This window comes from Gossypium hirsutum, chromosome D01, assembly GCF_007990345.1.
Source record: "Gossypium hirsutum isolate 1008001.06 chromosome D01, Gossypium_hirsutum_v2.1, whole genome shotgun sequence".
NCBI lineage: Eukaryota > Viridiplantae > Streptophyta > Magnoliopsida > Malvales > Malvaceae > Gossypium > Gossypium hirsutum.
This window is the reverse complement of record NC_053437.1, coordinates 482,381-510,101: the sequence shown is the minus strand read 5'-3', so window position 1 is coordinate 510,101 and position 27,721 is coordinate 482,381. Positions and strand designations below refer to the sequence as shown.

The following is a 27,721-nucleotide window of genomic DNA, read 5'->3' as shown; positions in this document are numbered from 1 at the left end:
TTTAAAGAAAAAAATCCCAATAACATAAGTTTGAATTTTAGAATACATTGAATTACATTACCATAATTTCCAAGTATCATTCTCCAAGCCTTTATCATATTCTAACTAATAAGAACAGTTTTAACAATAAATACCTTGGCATTTACATTTCTTTGCTCTCTGCTCCATTTTTGTCTAAGAAGCAATGCCTTCTGAAATCTGCATTGTAATCAGGAGTGAAGCCCGGAATTTTGTTTAGGGGACCAAAATAAAACTATAATTTTTTTTTTTGGGAGGAGGGGCAAAGTTAAAACTATTATGCTAAAAATATTTAAATTAAATTATTTATTTTTTAGAGGGGCCAAAAGTTAAAATTTTCTATTTACTAAAGGCTTAAAATGCTTAAAGTTAATGTTTTACTTATTAGAGGGCCTTATATTGCAATTCTACAATTTGGCCAAGGGGGGCTGTCCCTTCTGGCTACGCCTCTGATTGTAATCATAGAACACTAATCTCCGTGGTGAAATGACACAGAGGAGATGCATATACGAAACGGAAAAACAACAAAAAATATGGGAACTCACTGATCTCATAAAGCATCTCGAGCAGCAATTCGACATGTTATGGCATCTGCGAGAGTGGATATGCCTAGCTCGGGGCCGGATATTTTGTAGTGCTGAAGAAAACCCGAAAATGATAAAACAACCATCAGAAAGATAAATGTGAGGAGAGCAACAAAACATTGAGATCGAAGTCGCAAACCTTTTGTATCTGAGCTTGGTCTGCTCTTCCTTCAAACTCATCTAAATCGATCTCTTTTCCATTGATAAGCTTCTCCACAGCTTTCATCTATGAGAATTTTAGTAAATCGTTAACATGGAGTCAATGGGATATATCTACGTAAAGAAAATGAGTGAATAGCTCAACACAAAAGATGCATACGATGTAGTATTACCTCATCGGGAGAAGCGTTAAATCGAGCGGCAAGGACATACCTTGAACTTTCAGAAATACCACATCGTTTCAGGGATTCGGTGATCTGGAAACAATCATCGTTTTCTCAGTTGTTAAATATTGAAATAACAGAAAATCGGGTAATGAACTACAGAGTCAGAAATGGTTCAAGAAGATTACATGCTTAGACCCAGAGTAATTGTAAACAAGTTCGGAATGGAGTGTTCGTGTAGTCAACGACTCACGTGACTTGGAAATAAGTGTCTTATGCACTGCTGCTAGAACTGGAAAAACATCCGCAATCTGTGTCGATCATCCATACACGTGAAATCAGTGAAACTATATGAATATACATATATGCATATATATATCTGTAAGTTGACAGAAACCATAAACTCGGGATTCATACAAGTGATGCATTAAGAAACGCAACTTCAGGATCAAGCGTTCCGGCTTGCATAGAGTCTAGGAGTTCCCTGCAAGATCACAAACAAAATTTAGGAACTCAGTTTATAAACGAAGTCTCAAGGCATTTTGCATCAATGAGACAATTCTGCTTGCAAACTATTTACATGTCTTCTCAAAAGAACTTGAACTCGGCTCAGTCATTGTTGAGTCTAACCAAATTCAAGTATTCTGATACTTCTTAGAGTTGAGCTTTTATTATTGTTATTATATATGTTTTATTTTTCAATTAGTATTGAAAAATTTCAACTCAAATTCAAACTCGAGTATAAATAATCGAGCTTGAAGTCGAGCTAGGGAATCAAGCTCATCTTTTCCTAGGTAAGCAAACCTACTCGAGTGAGCTCAAGTGGCTCGATATTTATCTCTAATTGAACTGAAGCCGAGATTCTAACATCAAATTTTGAAATGAGCTCGAGTTTCTTACGGTTTTAGCTTGGCTAGACTCAGTTACACTGTTATCAATCATCCAATGCTAGCATATAAAAAAAAGTCGAATATTTTATCTCGAATTAAGCTCGAAATTTAAAAACGAAGCTCGATTAGACAAGCTTCAAAGCTCAAATTTCAAAATGAGCTTGAGCTTTCTTATAGTTTTAGCTCAACTCCACTATCAATCAGTCAATGTTAATATATATATATATAAACAGTATTCTCTAAAAATTCCCATTACAAAGAGCTTCATGGAGTGAGAAAATTCCCAAATACTCTAAACAGGTCAATGGAAATATGAAATTGAAACCCAAAAAATCTCATATTGGCTAAATCAGATCAAACAATTCATGATTTCATTCAATTATCAACAAAATTCAAGAGTTTAGCAAGATTTAAAACCGTATTTTTTTTTTAAAAAAAAAAGAAGAATTTGGAAACTAGTGCATAATTCTTTCATTAAACCACAAAATAAAGGCATTGAGATAGAGAAAGGGAGAAAGTACTTGGAGTTGGTGACATCAGCGAAGAGGGCAAGCGAGAGAGTGTTGCCATTGATTTCAAAGACCTTCATTTCTGCTCTGCAAAAACACTTGACAACTAGAGAAGCTTGGAAATGGAAGCTAGGGTTTTAGCTTCATCGTCAAATCTGCATTATAAGACCAATACGGTGCGTTTGATATGGAAAACAGAAAGGAAAGAGTTAATACCATTATACGACCTCAAACTATGATTCAAACTCTAAATTGATCCAAAAACTTCAAAACGTTTTAATTGAATCCTTAAAGTATCAATATCATATGGGTGAAGTCCTTTTGCCAACCTAGCAATTAGATTTAGCATTAAATGACAACTCAAATATGGATGACATATTTAACACACGTGGATTAAATTGTAAACATGTATGTATCTACTCAAATCCAATTTGACCATGAGATAGGTTCATACATGTTTACGATTTCATTCATGTATTTTAAATATGTTCGTTTAATACCTAAATTTACATTTAATGACTAAATTAAGGTTAGGTTAACGGAATGGCATGATTAACGCAATAAAAATATTTTAAGACTTAACTAAAATTTAATGATCAATTTAAAATCTTAGCGATAATTGAGAGACATTTAGTGCAATTAATTCGGAATGACTAAGACTTAAAAAAAAAAGAGGAGGAGGAATAAGGTTTGAGTAAATGTAAATTTAATTTCACTAGACCAATCAATTGAGTCAACGGTTCAATTGATTTGATCAGTTACTTAAATTTATAGAGCAAAATAAAAAATTAGTGATTAACCGATTGAATCAATTTAAGAATTTTTAGTAATTTTTTTTTTATTTTTAATTATTTTTGAATTGATGATGTGATTGGTTCAATCACCAATCCAATTTTTACAACATTAATATTTCATTAAATGCAAAAAAAGGTTAAAATATGCTATAAGTATCTGTACTTTTGAAGTTTTAGAATTTAGTCCCTATGGTTTTATTTTCTAGGAATTTAGCTTCTTTACTTTTCAGATTTTAAAATTTAGGTCCAACTATTAATACTTTTAAATATATTTTGCTAAATTTGTTAGTATGACGTTTTGAAATAAAAAAAAATACTCACTTGGTAGTCATGCAATTAAAAAATGATGTTATAGTTAACTTGAATTTAATAAAAAAATTAAAGTGTTAACAATTTGACCTAAATATTGAAATATGAAAGATAAAAAAAAACTAAATTCCTATAAACAAAAGTACAAAGATTAAATTCTAAAATTTTAAATAATATAGGGACTTATGGTATATTTTAACAAAAAAAATATTTTTACAATTTAATTTTACCTTTCGGTTTTTCTGTGAACATAAACCTGTTCTATTTATAACCTCATTAAACTACTAATAATAGGTGGATTAAATGCAAAAACAACAATATTACTTCAAAATTAGTGGACTGAGGATGACATTGACCTGGTCAACCATGTTTCACCATGGATTCTTTTGAAAATTGAAAATTTTCTATCTTCATGCATACCTCCTTTTCTTTTTCTCTTTCTTTCCCACCAAACAAACAAAAAGTAAAACACAAAATCATCCAAATACCCCCCTCACCTTTTCTTTTTTATGCCTTAGAAAAAAAAATCTTTTTTGAAGGGTTTATCTTCATGCCCTTCACAAATATGTCTCTCCCCATCTTCCTGCTCTGGCTGGTTAGCATTCCCTTTTTGGCCCATTCAGCCCCTTCTCAGCCTAGAGGTAAGCATTACATGCATGCATACATACATATATAACATATGTTTGTACATATTAACACATTTTACTAATGGCACCATTGTTAATAGAGAAATAGATTGGGGATGTTAATATTTGAATTTTAAGATATTTCTTAAGAAATGGTTGAGAAAATTAATAATACATGCAAAGCAAAGGCTTAGTTAAGGGGTAGGCAATTGGCTGGGAGTTATAAAGTGGTATAATATTAACTTTAGTCCCTTTCAGTTATAAAGTATTCAATTTAAGCCCTTTTTACACAATTCTTTTTACTTTTGGTCTCTCCAAGCTTTAACATTTTTATTTTGACGCTCAACACTGAATTTTGGCTTCATCCGTTATGCAAAATCTCTTTAGGATTGGGGGCAAAGCCAAAATTGTGTTAGGGTTCGAAATAAAATTAAAATTTCTTGGGGGCAAAGGCATAAATTTTATATTTAAAACAATGAAACTAAAATATAATTTTTTTAAAGGACTAAAAGAGCTATTTAACCATTTGAACTAAGGGACGCCAAAGCTCCCAAAATGGTAAATTGATTATATAATACCTTCAAAATTTATGAAATCACAAGTTAAATTTTGATAAAATTATTTTTGACACTAAAAAAATTTATTATTCATTTTAGTCCCCTAAAATATTTTTTTTCACCCCTTGCTACCGCTAATTAGAAAAAAAGTCTAATCATACTAGTGTTGGACACTAACACCCAAGACCAAGTAAGAAAGCTTGATTTATGCAAATATTTGTGTGCCTTTTTAATTCTCCCGTACATGCATGCATGCATGCATGGCCGACATTGATATACGCAGGCACGTTGGTAAGCTGCGGCTCGTCGACAAAACAGTCAATACCCGACACCAGCCTCAGTTACATCCCCGACGACGGCTTTATAAACGTTGGGAACAAAACAACTCTCGAAAGCAATGATTTGCTGCCGATCCTATCCACGCTACGATATTTTCCCCAGAAATCGGCGAGGAAATATTGCTACACGTTCCAAGTGATAAGGGGAGGGAAATACTTGGTGAGGACGATTTATTTTTACGGAGGTTTCGATGGAGGGAAACAGCCGCCGGTGTTTGATCAGATCATCGGAGGAACAAAATGGAGCGTGGTGAACACGACGGAGGATTACGCCAACGGCATGTCGTCGTATTATGAGATTATCATCGGAGCTCATGCGAAGACGTTGAGTGTTTGTGTGGCGAGAAGTAATCAAACGGCGGCGAATTCAAGCCCGTTTATATCCGCCATTGAAGTGCTCTCGTTAGAGGATTCCATGTATAATTCTACTGATTTTCGTACCGAAGCGTTGGTCGCTGTTGCGAGAAGTGCGTTTGGGAATGAAGATAGCATAAGGTAATGATCAGTATTTTTGGAGTCGGAAAGGACCGGTCGGTTGTACCAATAACTGACCTGGGTATCGGTTTGGAATAAGGAGTCAGATTGGTTGACTCGTGAATCGTTTAACCGTTTGGATCAGACAATTGGACGATTGAATTGGCTTTCTCTTTTTTTTTAAATTTTTTATCGTTTAATAATTTATTTAATCAAATCGATTGAACTAAGAATCGATGGTCTGACCTGTTCGACCATCAGTCCAATATAAAAATCGTAGTAATGGACAATCAATTTCGGGTTTAATTTGATCTAGTCGAGTTCAAGCAGCAAGAAACTCAAGCTCAACTTAGATTTTGAGGCTTGAAGTTTAGGTTGTGATTGAGTTTTACTTTTAAAGATCTAGCTTGTTTGCTTGGACTCGTTCAATTAAGCTCATTTACATAGCAAAAACGAGCTTAAATCTTGTGTTTGATTTTAAGCTTTATTATTTGTTCTTGAGCTCAAACTCGAGTTTGAGTTTGAATTGAAGATTTTCAATATAGAATAGCTCAAGAGGTATACTTGAGCTGCTTAAGCCTGATTCCACAATGATTGAGTTAATTTTCAGTGAGTAAATATACATTTTTGTACTTAAATTTAGTTTCAAGGTTCAAATTGGTATATAAGGTTTTTTTCTCTAATTAGGTATTTGAATTTGGCTTTAAGGTTTAATTTGGTACCTAAAATTTGTTTTGGTCTAGTTAAATACCTGAACTTGGCTTTTTGGCTCAAATTGATACCTAAATTTGACTTTTCTGTCCAAATTAGTACTTATAGTAAATGACTTATTTCAACCAATTTGAATTATAAAGCTAAGTTTAGGTACTTAATTGGACAAAAAAAAAGGTACCAAATTGAATCTTAAAGTCAAATTCAAGTACCTAATTGGACCTCCAAAAAACCTTATGTACAATTTGAACCTTGAAACCGAATTAGGTGCCAAATGTATGTTCACCCATTTTCAATATTGGGTTTTGAATTGGATTTTATATACAAGTTCGAGCTCGGTTTGGACTTTATTTTAAAACTTTTAATACTAATTTAGTATATATATATGTATATATATAAAGCTTGTAAGTTACTCGAGTCAAACATTATAATATATTCAAATTTGGCTTGACATTTAGGTTCTATTATTTGTTCTTGAGCTCAAACTTGAGTTCGAGTTCAACTTGAGATTTTTAAATACTATTAATTGAAAATGAAGAAAAGATAGATTAAGCTCAAGAGTTACTTGAGTCAAATATTAAGATACTCAAGTTGCTTGAGCTTGACTCTATAATGATTATGCCAAAATTCAATACTAAGTTTTAAAATAGCTTGAGCTCAAGTTGTACTTATTTTAAAAGTTTTCCAATAAGCTTGCAAACTGCTCGAGTCAAGCACTAGGAAGTATTCAATTTTCTTAACTTAACAATGATAGTTGAATTTGAAATTTTTTTAGTCATTTACACAAAAATATCTTATATTTGAATTTATATAGTCTTTAATTTAGTAAATGTACCATGGAGGCCATTGTAATAAGAGTTGGAGTGCATTTTGTCCTCTCTACAAAAAAAAATTGACAAATTAGTCACTATAAGTTAAATCAAAGAGTTAATTGGTTATTTCTGTTAAAAATTTCATTCATTTGTGCTATCAAAAACTGGTTTAGCGTGCCATGTGTATCTTATGTTGATGTACAAAAACCAGTTTTTAATAGTAGAAATGAATGGAGTTCTTACCATAAAGACCAGTTTGTTCTTTGATCTAATGTATAGAGACCAATTTATCCAATTTTTTGAGTAAGGGAAGCAAAATGTAATCCAACTACTACTACAAATCCTCATGTTAATTTCACACTTTGATTTTGTACTGCACATGAAAAATAATTTTATAGGTTTCAAAAGATTTTTTTTTTGTGGTTAAGTGTGTTATCTTTTGAACCTAGCTTTCCAGATGATCCATACTACCGATTATGGCAACCATTCACAGACAAGAACGAAGTCGTTTCGACCCAAACAAGTGTAAGCAGTTCGGATTTTTGGAACAAGCCACCGGAGAAAGCGTTCTCAAAGGCGATCGCCGCAGGTGTGGGGAAGAAACTCGAGATTCAATGGCCGTCAGGATCACTTCAGAGCACTAGATACTACGTTTCACTGTATTTCCAAGACAATCGGGCTGCGAGCGCCAATTCTTGGAGAGTGTTCAGTGTTGCGGTAAATGGGAAGACTTTTTACAATAATCTTAATGTCTCAACTGGCGGCGTGACGATTTATTCAGCGGAATGGCCATTGGCAGGGCCGACTAAAATTACCTTGACTCCTGACTCTAAAAGCTCCGCCGGGCCGTTGATCAATGCCGGTGAAGTTTACCAGATTCTACCTTTTGGTACAAGGACTCTTGCAAAAGATGGTAGTTTTTTTCCCCTACTTTTAGTAGTTGAATATGGATACGAAGATATTATTTTTCAAAAAAACTCGGTAAAAAATGGTAAGAGTATTAGGGAGGTCCTTGTTTTGGGAGTCAAATTGCATTTTTGGTCTTTCTACTAGAAAAGAAATGCAAATTAATCTTATTAGATCAAAGAGCAAATCAACGATTCTATTAAAAGTTACATCTATTTCTACTATTAAGAGCTGGTCCTTATACCTCAGCATGAGGTATACGTGGCACACCAAGTGTCACTATCTGGTTATTCTATCAATCATGTCCGCTTTTAATAGTATAAAGGAATGAATTTTTTAATAGAAATGACCAATTTGCTCTTTGATCTAACGTTTATGAACTAATTTGCTTATTTTTTTAGTAGAGGAGGCAAAATGCAATCTGCCTCCTAGTATAAGGGCATTTATGGTACTTTTACCAATAAATAACCTATCAATTCAAACTCAAACTAACTCAAATCCGGACTTGACTTGATTAATCTAAACTCAAAATTGACTTGTCAATAACTCAAATCCATCTAGTCCAAACCTAAATCGACTAGAGCTCAAAACAATCTAAATATGAAGTGATTAGAATATGAAGTGATCTGAACCCTTAATGACCTCAACTCGAAATTTCGAGCTTTGACTTGAATTACCTGAACTTGAAACAACCCAAACCGAAATGATTATTTAATACCTAAATTGATCCAATCCAAAATCAACCGTATCCACCCAATTAACATAAACACGTTAGTAGCATCCAAAATGCAACGCGTAACTAATTTCAAAGTGATATGAAAAAGAATTGAGCAATTTAATCATTGTCATGTTTTGGGTTTTGATTTTTCTTGTTAAAAGTATCATAGAGGTTTTTGTATTAGGAGTTAGATTGCATTTTGTTCATTACTTTAAAAATAGGCAAATAAGTCCTTATACGTTTGACCAAAGAGTAAATTGGTTCTTTCTGTTAAAAATTCTATCTATTTCTACTATTAAAAATTGGCGTGATGGAAAGAATAACTAGACAATTACACGTGGATTCTACTCATTCTAGCATACAAGGATCAATTTTAACATTAAAAATAGATGAATTTTTTAATAGAATGACCGGTTTGCTCCTTGATCCAACATAAATGACTAGTTTGTCTATTTTTTAGTAGATGGCAAAAATTATAATCTTAACTCCTAATACAAATATTTTCATGATACTTTATTTTTGCTGATTTTTCTTTATTCACTTTTAAACACGAAAAGTCGAGTTTTTTTTTAACTTAATGATATTTTTTTACTGATTTTAATAATATGAATGCCTTTTTGGATTTCCTAGTGGCGGTAATGGAGGAACTGGCTAGAAACCTCGACAACCCTCCACTTGATTGGGTAGGTGATCCATGCTTGCCCCAAGAAAACTCATGGACTGGAGTTTCTTGTTCCATAAAAGATACCGTTGCTAGAATTATCTCTTTGTAAGTTATTTCGAGTTTTCATTTGTTTTTTTATATTATGCATGTTTGTTTTACGTTTCACGTTTGAGGTTCGTAATTGTACCTCTCATATTATCTTGAAGATTCGAACTTACGTTTTTTTCTTGAGAGTGCAATGTTTCTAACATTCATATCTAATTTTTAGTTACTCAACTCGGTAATGAGGTATATTTTGGTATTTGTACTTTATTTTTTATCTAGTTTGGTACCTAAACTTGACAACTAAATTTATTTTGATCCTTGAACTTGAAAGTATAAAAGTTTGACGGCACTACACTATGAGATTGTGCCTAATTTTCAAGTGATGATGTGACATAATCCTAGAGGGACTAGTGTTTTAATAACTAGACCAATGATTGAATCAGTTAGACTATCAGTTCTCGATTCAATTAGTTTGATCAGTTCAACTACTAAACTGATAATAATTAATTAATTAAAATTTCATAAAAAAATATTAAACCGGTTCAACTACTGGTTTTTGTCCTTTTTTTATTACTAATTTTGAACGGTTTTTGATTAAATCAATTCAACCCCTTTGATTGAACCAGTATATTAGTTGGTTCTTGGTTCAATCGGTCCAACCGATCAATCTAGTCTCATTCCAAAAGCACTAGTCATATTATTAAATCTTAATAGAATACAAGTTTAGGGACCAAATGTAACACCCCTTACCCGTATCCAACACCGGAATAGGGTACGAGGCATTACCAAAACACATACACTTGTAAACGTATTTAACCGAGTTATAAAATTTCATCAAAATTAAAACTTTCAAAATAATTAACATGTTTCTATAACTTTTCACAATATATCCTCAAAATATTATAATCATAATAATTAGGGCCTGCGAGACCCGATACATACTCATGCAATTTAATGCTTCATTTCCATTTCATTCAATTCGCAATTTCTCATGCTCACAATTTAAATCATATCACTAGCAATTTCCATTTAATTCACGTGCAATTCAATGACATCAAATTCAAAACTAATACGTATTTACCATTTAACTCAATGTTTATTGATTATACCATTCAATAACACATTTATGAAATTCTCAATTTAGCAATGAAAATATCACTTTAGTTTGAATAACAACATCGTCCTGATATAAATACACTACCGCTTATCCATTTACTTTAATTCTTTTGGGCCCATTTGTCACTTACCATCTTTAATCAAATTAGGGAACGGTCACGGAAAATTGAGTACTTCACTTTCACTTTGCCATAGTATAACTATGGTCTTACGTATGATCACTTATCACTTGTCCCTGATCAGATAAGTGTAGCCAACTATCACTTTGTTTCTTGATCAGATAAGTGTAGCCACTTATCACTTTGTTTCTTGATCAGATAAGTGTAGCCACTTATCACTTTGTCTCTTGATCAGATAAGTGTAGCTAAAGCTATCACTTATCACTTTGTCTCTTGATCAGATAAGTATAGCCGAAGCTATCACTTATCACTTTTCACTTGTCACTTGATCAGATAAGTGTAGCCGAAGTTATCACTTATCACTTTGTCACTTGATCAGATAAGTATAGCCGAAGCTATTACTTATCACTTTCCACTTGTCACTTGATCAGATAAGTGTAGCTAAAGCTACCACTTATCACTTTGTCACTTGATCAGAAGTACTCAAATCCGGCGTTCCGCTCAATTTGATCATTTATTCATATATCAGGCTTACCAACATGTGTTAATTCATAAACCATTCATGGTATTATTTCATGCCAAATCATATACTGAATATACCATACACACATACTATGAAACTTTATTTTCACACATGAGCTTAAACCATGACCAATAATGCACAAAAATAAGCATCATTCATATTTCATCGTTTATGAGTTATAATCAAACATATGACCATTTATACACGAATCATTCATATATTTCCCAATTTTCCTCCTCCTCCTCTCCATTCCACATCCTTAATGTGTATAACACACTTAAACAACATTAACCATAATTTCAATATTCACTAACATGTATATTCAAAGCTGTTTATCTGAGTCAGAGTCACTAAATTATTTTATCCGGAGCTACGGAGCTCCAAATTAAGATCCGTTAATTTTCCCTGAAACTATACTCACATATCTTCATACCATAAAATTTTCATAATTTTTGGTTCAGCCAAATAGTACAGTTTATTCTTTAAAGTTTCCCCTGTTTTGCTGTCTGACAGTTCCGACCACTCTTCACTAAAATAATTATCTCATTGTACAGAATTCGGATGATGTTTTAGCTTGTTTCTTCTAAAAATAGACTCATTAAGGATTCTAACCATATAAACTATAACTCATAATAATTTCTGTACAATTTTTAATGATTTTCCAAAGTCAGAACAGGGGAACCCGAATTCATTCTGACCTTGTCTCACAAAATCTATTATATCTCATGATTTACAATTCCATTGCTCACATAATTTCTTTTATAAGAAACTAGACTCAATAAGCTTTAATTTCATATTTTATTCATCCTCTAATTCAATCTCTACAATTTTTGGTGATTTTTCAAAGTTACACTACTGCTGCTGTCCAAAACTGCTTTAGTGCAAAATGTTGATTTCCATTTTGCCCCAAATTTCACAGTTTATACAATTCGGTCCTTTCTCAATTAACCCCTCAATTAATCTAATTTTCTCAATTAGTACTTTATTAGACATTATAAGTTGTTACACAACTATTGAAATTCAGAATTTCCACATATAACTCTATCTTCAAACTTTTTTACTTTTAGGTCCCAAACATTCACTTTCTATTCAATTCTTTCAATAAAATCAGCATATGAACAATTTAAAGCTCTAATTTCATGCTAAATCATCATATACTTCCAGCACATATTCATATCAACTTTCAACTTCTTTCATAAAATCAAAAACTAATGAATTTAACAAGTGGGCCTAGTTGTAAAAGTCATAAAAATACAAAAATTTCAAGAAATAGTCAAGAATTGAACTTACTTGTAATAAAAATATGAAGAACCAGCTTGAAGAAGCCCTTCCATGGTGTTTTAGCTGATGAGAATTCAGAAAAATGAAGAGAAAATCTAGATAATTCCACTTGGGTCCTAACTTTATTAAGCAAATTTTGCAATTTTCCAATTTTGCCCTTAATTCTCCTTACTTTCTTGCTGATTTCATGCCTCTGCCGTCCAGACCAAATAGACCTTGGGTCTATTTGCTTTTTAAGCCCTCTTCCTTTTATCATTTAAGCTATTTAATCATTTCCCAAAATTTTGCATTTGTTACAATTTAGTCCTTTTTGTTCAATTAATTATCGGAACTTTAAAATTTCTTAACGAAACTTTAATACTAACTTTTTAACACTCCATAAATATTTATAAAAATATTTATGGCTCAGTTTAAAATCCCCGAGGTCTTGATACCTCATTTCGATTCTAATTATTTTAATATTTATTTCTAGTGCACTATTCACTATTTCAAAAATTTTCCTAACTTCATATTTAACTTATACTTACTAAATTAATAATATTTTCTACCCATTTGTCGAATTTAGTGATCTCGAATCACCGTTCCAACACCTCTGAAAATTCAAGCCATTACATTTTTTTTCGTCGGATTTGTGGTCCCGAAACCACTGTTCCGACTAAGCCTAAAATCGGGCTATTACAACTCTCCCCCCCTTTAGGGATTTTCGTCCCCGAAAATCTTACCAGATGGTAGGTTAATGATTTACTTCCACAGTATATTTCAAATTCGCACATGATTTTGGATTTTCATATCTTTTACAGATAATCACATAGATTCATAAGAAAATCAGGATAGCGATATTTCAGCATCTGAAGCTACACAAAGTATCGAAAAATTACAATCCATATAGAATGATATCCATTTTGATAATCTGAGTAGTTTTCAGAACTATCAAATATTTCTCTCTTTTTATATTGTCCTCATTTTCTAATTCATTCACTTTTCCGACCACATTATTATTCTTCCGTACACGAACTTCTGTAACACTACACTCGTAAGCTTATTCAACCAAAATCTCACAAATTTCATTGTAACATTTTACTAATATGGGGGTGAGTGTAGTAAAGCCTCAAATTTATCTTACACATAAATGCGCATAACACATACCATCACAAATAGCCAATTCATTACTAAGTTCACATTCTCAAAGCATTTAATAAACATTTGCTTTTAATCACTTTTGTTCTCAACACAAAATTCTAACTCAAATCACTAATTCACAATCAAAATTTCTATATAGCATCATAATCCAAATATCATAACTCATATGCTTGTATAATTATAACATTCATCAATAAAAAAAATGTTTTATCCTTTGATCCATACCTTTATGAGTTTCAACTCATAATCAATACATTTTCACTCAAACATTTTAGTATTTATTTCTATACTATTAGAATTAACTCAGTTGAAAAACATATCTGTCTCATCAAGATAATTTTCGTCATAGAACAATACTGATAAGGGGGTGATGGTGAAGTCATAAATCTTTCAACTTGCTCTCATAGATACATATATATATATGATTTTGTATTCATCATCAATGTAATACCATCAAAACCACGTAATTCATTCCAAGCAAATTAACACATCTATTTATTACAAATGTTTTCTGTCACTCACAATTTCACACAACGAATTTACTTACTTAAGCTCAATGTTAATATCTAATTAAATTCCAATACTTGGCTTCTATTTTACTTACCGACATTTGCCAAATTAGAGAATGTCTTACGGAATTGAGTACTTCGTTTTCTCGATGCCATAGTCCAACTATGGTCTTACACGTAATCACAAATCACATACCGATGCCATAGCCCAGCTATGGTCTTACACGAAATCACATATCACTTACCGATGCCACAGCCCAGCTATGGTCTTACACGGAATCACATAATCACATGTTCACATGTTGCCATGGTCAAACCATGGTCTTTTCCGTCAATTCATCACATATCACTGAACGAAAGTACTCATTCCTGCGTTCTACTCAATTTGACTTCCAATTCAATTTTTCATACTATTATAATATTCATGGTTTAGACATAAAACAAAATATCTTATTATCTTTAATTTAACAATTAAACATAAGATTCTATCATATGAACATACTAATTTCACTTATTCAAGCAGATGCACATACACACGTTCCATCTATTTAAGTAAATTTGCTTATCATATTCACTTAATCAAATATGTTGAGCACATAGCATTATATAATCACCAACATACTTGGATGAGCTTATCACAACATAAACTTTTTTTGTAACTTATAGTCATCTCTTTTCATACATGAACACATCCATATCACAAATTTTTATACTTACCTTTCCAAATTCCAACATAACGTGAGCATATTTCATTTATCTCAATATCATTTTTAGCATTATCGAAAATAGCTCGATTGAAAATCATCTCTATCTTAACAAAGCAATTTCGTTAGAGCCTGGAGATATCACATCATCAAGAGTAATAACGTGGCATGTATAGCTAGGCTCACATATGCTACGTTTGGTCCGAGAACCGACTAAACCGTAGCTCTGATACCACTAAATGTAACACCCCTTACCCGTATCCAACACCGGAATAGGGTACGAGGCATTACCAAAACACATACACTTGTAAACGTATTTAACCGAGTTATAAAATTTCATCAAAATTAAAACTTTCAAAATAATTAACATGTTTCTATAACTTTTCACAATATATCCTCAAAATATTATAATCATAATAATTAGGGCCTGCGAGACCCGATACATACTCATGCAATTTAATGCTTCATTTCCATTTCATTCAATTCGCAATTTCTCATGCTCACAATTTAAATCATATCACTAGCAATTTCCATTTAATTCACGTGCAATTCAATGACATCAAATTCAAAACTAATACGTATTTACCATTTAACTCAATGTTTATTGATTATACCATTCAATAACACATTTATGAAATTCTCAATTTAGCAATGAAAATATCACTTTAGTTTGAATAACAACATCGTCCTGATATAAATACACTACCACTTATCCATTTACTTTAATTCTTTTGGGCCCATTTGTCACTTACCATCTTTAATCAAATTAGGGAACGGTCACGGAAAATTGAGTACTTCACTTTCACTTTGCCATAGTATAACTATGGTCTTACGTATGATCACTTATCACTTGTCCCTGATCAGATAAGTGTAGCCAACTATCACTTTGTTTCTTGATCAGATAAGTGTAGCCACTTATCACTTTGTTTCTTGATCAGATAAGTGTAGCCACTTATCACTTTGTCTCTTGATCAGATAAGTGTAGCTAAAGCTATCACTTATCACTTTGTCTCTTGATCAGATAAGTATAGCCGAAGCTATCACTTATCACTTTTCACTTGTCACTTGATCAGATAAGTGTAGCCGAAGTTATCACTTATCACTTTGTCACTTGATCAGATAAGTATAGCCGAAGCTATTACTTATCACTTTCCACTTGTCACTTGATCAGATAAGTGTAGCTAAAGCTACCACTTATCACTTTGTCACTTGATCAGAAGTACTCAAATCCGGCGTTCCGCTCAATTTGATCATTTATTCATATATCAGGCTTACCAACATGTGTTAATTCATAAACCATTCATGGTATTATTTCATGCCAAATCATATACTGAATATACCATACACACATACTATGAAACTTTATTTTCACACATGAGCTTAAACCATGACCAATAATGCACAAAAATAAGCATCATTCATATTTCATCGTTTATGAGTTATAATCAAACATATGACCATTTATACACGAATCATTCATATATTTCCCAATTTTCCTCCTCCTCCTCTCCATTCCACATCCTTAATGTGTATAACACACTTAAACAACATTAACCATAATTTCAATATTCACTAACATGTATATTCAAAGCTGTTTATCTGAGTCAGAGTCACTAAATTATTTTTATCCGGAGCTACGGAGCTCCAAATTAAGATCCGTTAATTTTCCCTGAAACTATACTCACATATCTTCATACCATAAAATTTTCATAATTTTTGGTTCAGCCAAATAGTACAGTTTATTCTTTAAAGTTTCCCCTGTTTTGCTGTCTGACAGTTCCGACCACTCTTCACTAAAATAATTATCTCATTGTACAGAATTCGGATGATGTTTTAGCTTGTTTCTTCTAAAAATAGACTCATTAAGGATTCTAACCATATAAACTATAACTCATAATAATTTCTGTACAATTTTTAATGATTTTCCAAAGTCAGAACAGGGGAACCCGAATTCATTCTGACCTTGTCTCACAAAATCTATTATATCTCATGATTTACAATTCCATTGCTCACATAATTTCTTTTATAAGAAACTAGACTCAATAAGCTTTAATTTCATATTTTATTCATCCTCTAATTCAATCTCTACAATTTTTGGTGATTTTTCAAAGTTACACTACTGCTGCTGTCCAAAACTGCTTTAGTGCAAAATGTTGATTTCCATTTTGCCCCAAATTTCACAGTTTATACAATTCGGTCCTTTCTCAATTAACCCCTCAATTAATCTAATTTTCTCAATTAGTACTTTATTAGACATTATAAGTTGTTACACAACTATTGAAATTCAGAATTTCCACATATAACTCTATCTTCAAACTTTTTTACTTTTAGGTCCCAAACATTCACTTTCTATTCAATTCTTTCAATAAAATCAGCATATGAACAATTTAAAGCTCTAATTTCATGCTAAATCATCATATACTTCCAGCACATATTCATATCAACTTTCAACTTCTTTCATAAAATCAAAAACTAATGAATTTAACAAGTGGGCCTAGTTGTAAAAGTCATAAAAATACAAAAATTTCAAGAAATAGTCAAGAATTGAACTTACTTGTAATAAAAATATGAAGAACCAGCTTGAAGAAGCCCTTCCATGGTGTTTTAGCTGATGAGAATTCAGAAAAATGAAGAGAAAATCTAGATAATTCCACTTGGGTCCTAACTTTATTAAGCAAATTTTGCAATTTTCCAATTTTGCCCTTAATTCTCCTTACTTTCTTGCTGATTTCATGCCTCTGCCGTCCAGACCAAATAGACCTTGGGTCTATTTGCTTTTTAAGCCCTCTTCCTTTTATCATTTAAGCTATTTAATCATTTCCCAAAATTTTGCATTTGTTACAATTTAGTCCTTTTTGTTCAATTAATTATCGGAACTTTAAAATTTCTTAACGAAACTTTAATACTAACTTTTTAACACTCCATAAATATTTATAAAAATATTTATGGCTCAGTTTAAAATCCCCGAGGTCTTGATACCTCATTTCGATTCTAATTATTTTAATATTTATTTCTAGTGCACTATTCACTATTTCAAAAATTTTCCTAACTTCATATTTAACTTATACTTACTAAATTAATAATATTTTCTACCCATTTGTCGAATTTAGTGATCTCGAATCACCGTTCCAACACCTCTGAAAATTCAAGCCATTACATTTTTTTTCGTCGGATTTGTGGTCCCGAAACCACTGTTCCGACTAAGCCTAAAATCGGGCTATTACAACTCTCCCCCCCTTTAGGGATTTTCGTCCCCGAAAATCTTACCAGATGGTAGGTTAATGATTTACTTCCACAGTATATTTCAAATTCGCACATGATTTTGGATTTTCATATCTTTTACAGATAATCACATAGATTCATAAGAAAATCAGGATAGCGATATTTCAGCATCTGAAGCTACACAAAGTATCGAAAAATTACAATCCATATAGAATGATATCCATTTTGATAATCTGAGTAGTTTTCAGAACTATCAAATATTTCTCTCTTTTTATATTGTCCTCATTTTCTAATTCATTCACTTTTCCGACCACATTATTATTCTTCCGTACACGAACTTCTGTAACACTACACTCGTAAGCTTATTCAACCAAAATCTCACAAATTTCATTGTAACATTTTACTAATATGGGGGTGAGTGTAGTAAAGCCTCAAATTTATCTTACACATAAATGCGCATAACACATACCATCACAAATAGCCAATTCATTACTAAGTTCACATTCTCAAAGCATTTAATAAACATTTGCTTTTAATCACTTTTGTTCTCAACACAAAATTCTAACTCAAATCACTAATTCACAATCAAAATTTCTATATAGCATCATAATCCAAATATCATAACTCATATGCTTGTATAATTATAACATTCATCAATAAAAAAAATGTTTTATCCTTTGATCCATACCTTTATGAGTTTCAACTCATAATCAATACATTTTCACTCAAACATTTTAGTATTTATTTCTATACTATTAGAATTAACTCAGTTGAAAAACATATCTGTCTCATCAAGATAATTTTCGTCATAGAACAATACTGATAAGGGGGTGATGGTGAAGTCATAAATCTTTCAACTTGCTCTCATAGATACATATATATATATGATTTTGTATTCATCATCAATGTAATACCATCAAAACCACGTAATTCATTCCAAGCAAATTAACACATCTATTTATTACAAATGTTTTCTGTCACTCACAATTTCACACAACGAATTTACTTACTTAAGCTCAATGTTAATATCTAATTAAATTCCAATACTTGGCTTCTATTTTACTTACCGACATTTGCCAAATTAGAGAATGTCTTACGGAATTGAGTACTTCGTTTTCTCGATGCCATAGTCCAACTATGGTCTTACACGTAATCACAAATCACATACCGATGCCATAGCCCAGCTATGGTCTTACACGAAATCACATATCACTTACCGATGCCACAGCCCAGCTATGGTCTTACACGGAATCACATAATCACATGTTCACATGTTGCCATGGTCAAACCATGGTCTTTTCCGTCAATTCATCACATATCACTGAACGAAAGTACTCATTCCTGCGTTCTACTCAATTTGACTTCCAATTCAATTTTTCATACTATTATAATATTCATGGTTTAGACATAAAACAAAATATCTTATTATCTTTAATTTAACAATTAAACATAAGATTCTATCATATGAACATACTAATTTCACTTATTCAAGCAGATGCACATACACACGTTCCATCTATTTAAGTAAATTTGCTTATCATATTCACTTAATCAAATATGTTGAGCACATAGCATTATATAATCACCAACATACTTGGATGAGCTTATCACAACATAAACTTTTTTTTGTAACTTATAGTCATCTCTTTTCATACATGAACACATCCATATCACAAATTTTTATACTTACCTTTCCAAATTCCAACATAACGTGAGCATATTTCATTTATCTCAATATCATTTTTAGCATTATCGAAAATAGCTCGATTGAAAATCATCTCTATCTTAACAAAGCAATTTCGTTAGAGCCTGGAGATATCACATCATCAAGAGTAATAACGTGGCATGTATAGCTAGGCTCACATATGCTACGTTTGGTCCGAGAACCGACTAAACCGTAGCTCTGATACCACTAAATGTAACACCCCTTACCCGTATCCAACACCGGAATAGGGTACGAGGCATTACCAAAACACATACACTTGTAAACGTATTTAACCGAGTTATAAAATTTCATCAAAATTAAAACTTTCAAAATAATTAACATGTTTCTATAACTTTTCACAATATATCCTCAAAATATTATAATCATAATAATTAGGGCCTGCGAGACCCGATACATACTCATGCAATTTAATGCTTCATTTCCATTTCATTCAATTCGCAATTTCTCATGCTCACAATTTAAATCATATCACTAGCAATTTCCATTTAATTCACGTGCAATTCAATGACATCAAATTCAAAACTAATACGTATTTACCATTTAACTCAATGTTTATTGATTATACCATTCAATAACACATTTATGAAATTCTCAATTTAGCAATGAAAATATCACTTTAGTTTGAATAACAACATCGTCCTGATATAAATACACTACCACTTATCCATTTACTTTAATTCTTTTGGGCCCATTTGTCACTTACCATCTTTAATCAAATTAGGGAACGGTCACGGAAAATTGAGTACTTCACTTTCACTTTGCCATAGTATAACTATGGTCTTACGTATGATCACTTATCACTTGTCCCTGATCAGATAAGTGTAGCCAACTATCACTTTGTTTCTTGATCAGATAAGTGTAGCCACTTATCACTTTGTTTCTTGATCAGATAAGTGTAGCCACTTATCACTTTGTCTCTTGATCAGATAAGTGTAGCTAAAGCTATCACTTATCACTTTGTCTCTTGATCAGATAAGTATAGCCGAAGCTATCACTTATCACTTTTCACTTGTCACTTGATCAGATAAGTGTAGCCGAAGTTATCACTTATCACTTTGTCACTTGATCAGATAAGTATAGCCGAAGCTATTACTTATCACTTTCCACTTGTCACTTGATCAGATAAGTGTAGCTAAAGCTACCACTTATCACTTTGTCACTTGATCAGAAGTACTCAAATCCGGCGTTCCGCTCAATTTGATCATTTATTCATATATCAGGCTTACCAACATGTGTTAATTCATAAACCATTCATGGTATTATTTCATGCCAAATCATATACTGAATATACCATACACACATACTATGAAACTTTATTTTCACACATGAGCTTAAACCATGACCAATAATGCACAAAAATAAGCATCATTCATATTTCATCGTTTATGAGTTATAATCAAACATATGACCATTTATACACGAATCATTCATATATTTCCCAATTTTCCTCCTCCTCCTCTCCATTCCACATCCTTAATGTGTATAACACACTTAAACAACATTAACCATAATTTCAATATTCACTAACATGTATATTCAAAGCTGTTTATCTGAGTCAGAGTCACTAAATTATTTTTATCCGGAGCTACGGAGCTCCAAATTAAGATCCGTTAATTTTCCCTGAAACTATACTCACATATCTTCATACCATAAAATTTTCATAATTTTTGGTTCAGCCAAATAGTACAGTTTATTCTTTAAAGTTTCCCCTGTTTTGCTGTCTGACAGTTCCGACCACTCTTCACTAAAATAATTATCTCATTGTACAGAATTCGGATGATGTTTTAGCTTGTTTCTTCTAAAAATAGACTCATTAAGGATTCTAACCATATAAACTATAACTCATAATAATTTCTGTACAATTTTTAATGATTTTCCAAAGTCAGAACAGGGGAACCCGAATTCATTCTGACCTTGTCTCACAAAATCTATTATATCTCATGATTTACAATTCCATTGCTCACATAATTTCTTTTATAAGAAACTAGACTCAATAAGCTTTAATTTCATATTTTATTCATCCTCTAATTCAATCTCTACAATTTTTGGTGATTTTTCAAAGTTACACTACTGCTGCTGTCCAAAACTGCTTTAGTGCAAAATGTTGATTTCCATTTTGCCCCAAATTTCACAGTTTATACAATTCGGTCCTTTCTCAATTAACCCCTCAATTAATCTAATTTTCTCAATTAGTACTTTATTAGACATTATAAGTTGTTACACAACTATTGAAATTCAGAATTTCCACATATAACTCTATCTTCAAACTTTTTTACTTTTAGGTCCCAAACATTCACTTTCTATTCAATTCTTTCAATAAAATCAGCATATGAACAATTTAAAGCTCTAATTTCATGCTAAATCATCATATACTTCCAGCACATATTCATATCAACTTTCAACTTCTTTCATAAAATCAAAAACTAATGAATTTAACAAGTGGGCCTAGTTGTAAAAGTCATAAAAATACAAAAATTTCAAGAAATAGTCAAGAATTGAACTTACTTGTAATAAAAATATGAAGAACCAGCTTGAAGAAGCCCTTCCATGGTGTTTTAGCTGATGAGAATTCAGAAAAATGAAGAGAAAATCTAGATAATTCCACTTGGGTCCTAACTTTATTAAGCAAATTTTGCAATTTTCCAATTTTGCCCTTAATTCTCCTTACTTTCTTGCTGATTTCATGCCTCTGCCGTCCAGACCAAATAGACCTTGGGTCTATTTGCTTTTTAAGCCCTCTTCCTTTTATCATTTAAGCTATTTAATCATTTCCCAAAATTTTGCATTTGTTACAATTTAGTCCTTTTTGTTCAATTAATTATCGGAACTTTAAAATTTCTTAACGAAACTTTAATACTAACTTTTTAACACTCCATAAATATTTATAAAAATATTTATGGCTCAGTTTAAAATCCCCGAGGTCTTGATACCTCATTTCGATTCTAATTATTTTAATATTTATTTCTAGTGCACTATTCACTATTTCAAAAATTTTCCTAACTTCATATTTAACTTATACTTACTAAATTAATAATATTTTCTACCCATTTGTCGAATTTAGTGATCTCGAATCACCGTTCCAACACCTCTGAAAATTCAAGCCATTACATTTTTTTTCGTCGGATTTGTGGTCCCGAAACCACTGTTCCGACTAAGCCTAAAATCGGGCTATTACACCAAAAATAGATCTAGTTGTCAAGTTTAGGTACCAAATTGAATAAAAACATAGGTACTAAAGTGAATCTAGTTATCAAGTTCAGAGGTAAAAAATTATATTATCTCAAAAATTTTGAACATACTTATATCAAACACGAAGACACATACCTATATTCAACACTCGTATTTGAGTCTGAATAAGCTTAATATCTAAAAAAATGTGCTAACTTCCTTTTAATTTCTTGATGATATATATGAAGGGATCTTACAAATGCTGGGATATCTGGCACTCTACCTCTAACTATAGACAATTTATCTACACTTCACCATCTGTAAGTAGACTAGCTTCTTCCATTATGTTAGAGATGCGCATTCGTTTGGTTCGGTTTTAAAATTTTGAAAATTAATTAAAACAAAAAAAAATTAAGTAAAACTGTTTAATTGAGAAAAATAACCGATTAAATCAAGTAAATCAATTAGTACTTGTCTTGACTCACCAGTTTCACATATTCATTAATTCATTAACTGAATTTTTTTGTTTGCAGTTGGTTAGGAGGAAATAAATTCTCTGGTTCGATCCCCGAAATGAATTCATTGCTTAAGCTTGAAACTTTGTATGTTCTTTGACAAAAATGCCCCCTCTTATATGTTCTTATTTGGTTAAAGTATGTTTTAATCCATTTACTATACTCAAAATTTTAATTTAGTCCTTGTATTTTAATTTGACATAATTTAGTCTTTCTATTTTAGTAATATTATCAGTTGGGCCAAATAGTTAACAACGTTAATTGTTCTGGTCAAAATGATAGTGTGAATTTTTTCGAAAACACACCTTCCAAGATCGGAAACGAAAAATCAAGTCAACATATGAACTGGAAAATGGTGTTTTCAAGAAAAAAAATCCACATCAATATTTTAACTAGAATAATTAACGATTTTAACTATTTTGATTGACTAATAAATTTATAAAAGTAGAAATATTAAATTATGCTAAATTAAATACAGAGATTAAATTTCAAATTCAAGTACTGTAAAGAAACCAAAACCGTAATTTGAGTAGCTTTTTTTTTCTTCAATTGATTTGATTGCATTTGACATCTATGTATTTTGTTCATTGTTTTCCACGGAAGGCATTTGGAGAACAACAATTTTACTGGGGAAATCCCTCAATCATTAGGGAAACTTCCTTCTCTTCGTGAAGTGTAAGTATTATATGTAAAACCGCTAATTGTGTTAATATAATGAGTCATTCGAGCATTAAGTTAAACAAATAAATAGAAATCTTTTTATGAAGTAAATTATATTATTATAAAGATATATTTTTCTTTTTTTATATAAAATTAATAAAAATATTCATATTGTGAGGTTTGGCCCTAAAATAATATAATATTCGGACCTTCAATTTTATAATTTCAACCAAAATCTTATTTGATTCTTACGTAATTTTTTAATAAACAATTTGATTTTATTGATATTTTGACAGGTTACTTCAGAACAATAATCTCGATGGTTCAGTTCCTGATCAACTTGCAGCGAAGCAGGGTCTAAAACTTCAGTAAGAATATCTTGCTTCAGTTTTATATTCGATATTTGTATTTGACACGTAATTGAGGATGAACATGGAGATATAACTCTCCAAAGACCTTTCAAATACATTAAAAAAAAACTTAAAAAGTTCGAACTATCCAACACACATACAGAAGTGTCCATAGGCTAGGCTGGGTTGTGGTCAAGTTCCAAAAAAGAAATCAATCCTAAGATTATTTTTGGCCTGGTCCGAGGCATGAAAATACTTAACCAAGTTTGAGATAAGTCTATTGGGTTGGGCGGACCACTCGACGCATGGATAGAATCTTAAACCAAATGACCTAAACTCGAAACTGACCAGAACAAAAAATGATTTGAACTCAAAATAACCTGGAACCTTAAAATCAAAATTGACCCAACCCACCCGATTAACCAGTCTACTCTAAGGATCTTCTAAGAAATACCCATATCGAACATATGCTCATTTTCATTTTATAATCACACTCAAATCCGAGTAATCGAAAATCTCGAACCAATCCGACTTACTTCATCCAAAGCTTATAACAAAGTATTGAGCCTCATTGATTGTGCTTTCTATTTTCAGGGTGTCTCCTGGAAATCACCTTTCAAAATGAATGAAAATGGATCTAAAACAACATACCAAAGTCTCATCACCAAACAAATGATGTAATTTTCTTTTTCAAGCAATGATATTAAAATCCAGCTCAATGGAATATTGTATCTACATAAATAAATGTTTTAATACAATATTCAAATATTTAATATTATTTATTATACCAGATGTTAAATTATATAATATTAAAATTTCCAAAAATTGTGTTACTTAAATTATATAATATTTAATATTATTTACTAATATATAGTAAAATTGCATTTCAACCCCTTCAAAATAAAAACAAATTAATTTTTTGTCCTTTCAAAATGATGAATCATAAGTTAATATAATATAAAACCAAGGGCTAAGATAGAAAAAAAAAATTAAGGACAGAATTGAATTATAAATTATTTGAGCTAAAAAGCATATTTTACTATTATACTAATTTATAATTTTATAATTTTTTAAAGGATCTTAGAAGCAATTTTACCATCTTAGGGACGAGGTTCAAGACCCTTATCTGCCCTCCATTGCCTTCGCTCCTCGATAAAACTACACTTTGACCTTTTTAAATTTTATGATTCAATTTCGATTTGATTACAAATATTTTTTTTACTTTGCCTTTTAAATGGAAGTGTTTTGTTCAAGTGAATTGATAATCTTAATTTTTAAGATGGTGGAATTCTAGTCCGAAAAATCTTATTATTTTTTATTTGAATTTGAGTTAAGTCGAGTTTAAGTTAACCCCAAATAAATTAATTAATTTGTTTTTATTATTCAAAAAAATAAATTTTTATAAAATTAATACTTTTATATTTTATGATTAAATTTAAATAAAATTTCATTATTATCAAATAGTAACGTGGACGGAAATTAAGAAAAAGAATGGAGTTTACTATAAAGCAAGTCTACTTGTGTAAACATTGTAAGAATTACGAAACTCACAATTTTATTTTGACATAATAGATAATTTTATAAAAAAAATTTATTTTAATTATTATTTTAATTTTTAAGATCTTTTAGCCCTTAAATTAGTGTTTTTAATCAAAACATCAAATAAAAAATTAATATTTACTAACTTTACGTGACAATTCACGTTTATTTCACATCAGTAATTAATACATAATATAATCGATATTAGTTACTATCCGCATTTTATAATCGAAGTACGTTTGATCATATAATAAATTCATATTCATTTTGTAGAACAAATATATTTAATAATTTTGAATACAATAGAATTACATGATATGGAAAATAATTACAACAAATAAAAAGTAAGTCAATAGTCAATATTCAAGAAGAAAAATTATCTTTATTGGAAAAAAATAGAGACTTGTCCATTTTTTTCCAAAAAGAAAAAGGTATTTTCCATCTTGGACCTATAATTTCCTTGACTGAAAATAGATATGTGTTACATGTGAGTCTATTAATTTTTTTAATATATGTAATTTTTTTAAAAATAGTATATTTATATAATTATAATTGAATATATCGAAAACGAATATTATATATAAATAATTCAAAAAATAAATGAAAATCGAAACAACATAAATTTTTTTATTCCACAGGTTGAACTTAAATTCCAAAGCTGAGGAAAAAAAAATTCCAAAGGATAGTAATTAACTTTTCTAAGATTCTTATTTCATATTTTTCAAAGGATTTAGTGGCAAGATTATCATAGAGTATAGTATGAGAGTTTCGATTCAAATATTTAATATCATCTATTAAACTTGTTCAAAGGTCGGAATGTGTGTTTAAAATTTATCAGATTTTTAATAAAATATATGATTAAATTTAAATAAAATTTCATTATTATCAAATAGTAATGTGGACGGAAATTAAGAAAAAGAATGGAGTTTACTATAAAGCAAGTCTATTTGCGTAAACATTGTAAGAATTACGAAACTCACAATTTTATTTTGACATAATACATAATTTTATAAAAAAATTATTTTAATTATTATTTTAATTTTTAAGATCTTTTAGCCCTTAAATTAGTGTTTTTAGTCAAAACACCAAATAAAAAAATTAATATTTACTAACTTTACGTGATAATTCACGTTTATTTCACATAAATAATTAATACATAATATAATTGATATTAGTTACTATCCGCATTGTATAATCTAGGGGTGAGCAAAACTCGATTCCACTCGAAAAAATCGAAAAAAATTGAATTTCGAGTTAAACGAATCGGTTATTCGAATCAACTCGATTTTTTTTTCAAATTTCGAGTTCGAATCGAGTTGAGTTTTCGAATTCGAATAACTCGAATAATTTGAATATCAAACTATAATATTTTACATTTTTACCCTAAACTCCCAAACCTTTTTACTTTTCCCTCAAAACTCTTACTCTTTCCCACTTTTCCCCCAAAACTTTTACTCCCCTCCCTTTCCCACCAAAATTTTACTCTCCCATTTACTTTTTCTCAAAATTTTACTACCAAAAACCCTCAAAACCTTTTATTTTCCCCCAAAATTTTTACTCCCTCCCACTTTTCCCCTAAAACTTTTATTCCCTTCCCATCCCACCTCCGATCTACCCCAAACCCTCCCCCCTCCAAATTTTTTTTTTAATATTTTCCCTCCAAATTTTTTTTAATATTATGCCATAAAATATTCGTGTTAAAATTTTATATTGGTATTAATTTCACATTTTATTTTTAAAATAACCTTTATTAAAAAATTATATTTTTACATTAATATATTTTTTAATTCTAAAATACATAGTGACAAGAATCTGAAGATAATTGAAACAACTAAGCAAGCAAAGAAGCTAACCAGTATATAAAAAATTAA

The 27,721-nt window shown here is 30.8% G+C and overlaps 2 protein-coding genes across 2 annotated transcripts; one reads left to right on the top strand and one right to left on the bottom strand.

Moving 5' to 3' along the window:
* LOC107928815 (EKC/KEOPS complex subunit TPRKB) lies at positions 1–2,583 on the bottom strand. The gene is made up of 7 exons (XM_016860092.2): positions 2,337–2,583; positions 1,343–1,409; positions 1,114–1,236; positions 935–1,018; positions 742–828; positions 564–655; positions 1–198 (listed from the first exon to the last, which is right to left on the bottom strand). The coding sequence occupies exons 1-6, from the start codon at positions 2,402–2,404 to the stop codon at positions 569–571; spliced, it is 516 nt and encodes a 171-aa protein (XP_016715581.1). The 5' UTR covers positions 2,405–2,583; the 3' UTR covers positions 1–198; positions 564–568.
* Positions 2,584–3,869: 1,286 nt separating this feature from the next.
* LOC107928866 (putative leucine-rich repeat receptor-like serine/threonine-protein kinase At2g14440) lies at positions 3,870–25,096 on the top strand. Its single transcript, XM_016860138.2, has 9 exons — positions 3,870–4,068; positions 4,894–5,443; positions 7,395–7,858; positions 9,200–9,338; positions 23,035–23,106; positions 23,320–23,388; positions 23,905–23,976; positions 24,258–24,329; positions 24,906–25,096. Exons 1-9 carry the CDS (start codon positions 3,978–3,980, stop codon positions 24,934–24,936), a joined length of 1,560 nt encoding a protein of 519 aa, XP_016715627.2. The 5' UTR covers positions 3,870–3,977; the 3' UTR covers positions 24,937–25,096.
* Positions 25,097–27,721: the final 2,625 nt, after the last annotated feature.

Coding starts and splice junctions, on each gene's coding strand:
- LOC107928866 (XM_016860138.2), top strand. CDS start 3,978: ATGCCCTTCACAAATATGTCTCTCCCCATCTTCCTGCTCTGGCTGGTT. Junction 23,107..23,319: donor TTATCTACACTTCACCATCT/GTAAGTAGACTA, acceptor TTTTGTTTGCAG/TTGGTTAGGAGGAAATAAAT. Junction 24,330..24,905: donor AAGCAGGGTCTAAAACTTCA/GTAAGAATATCT, acceptor TTCTATTTTCAG/GGTGTCTCCTGGAAATCACC.
- LOC107928815 (XM_016860092.2), bottom strand. CDS start 2,404: ATGAAGGTCTTTGAAATCAATGGCAACACTCTCTCGCTTGCCCTCTTC. Junction 1,410..2,336: donor GCTGATGTCACCAACTCCAA/GTACTTTCTCCC, acceptor GTGATCTTGCAG/GGAACTCCTAGACTCTATGC. Junction 656..741: donor ACCAAGCTCAGATACAAAAG/GTTTGCGACTTC, acceptor GGTTTTCTTCAG/CACTACAAAATATCCGGCCC.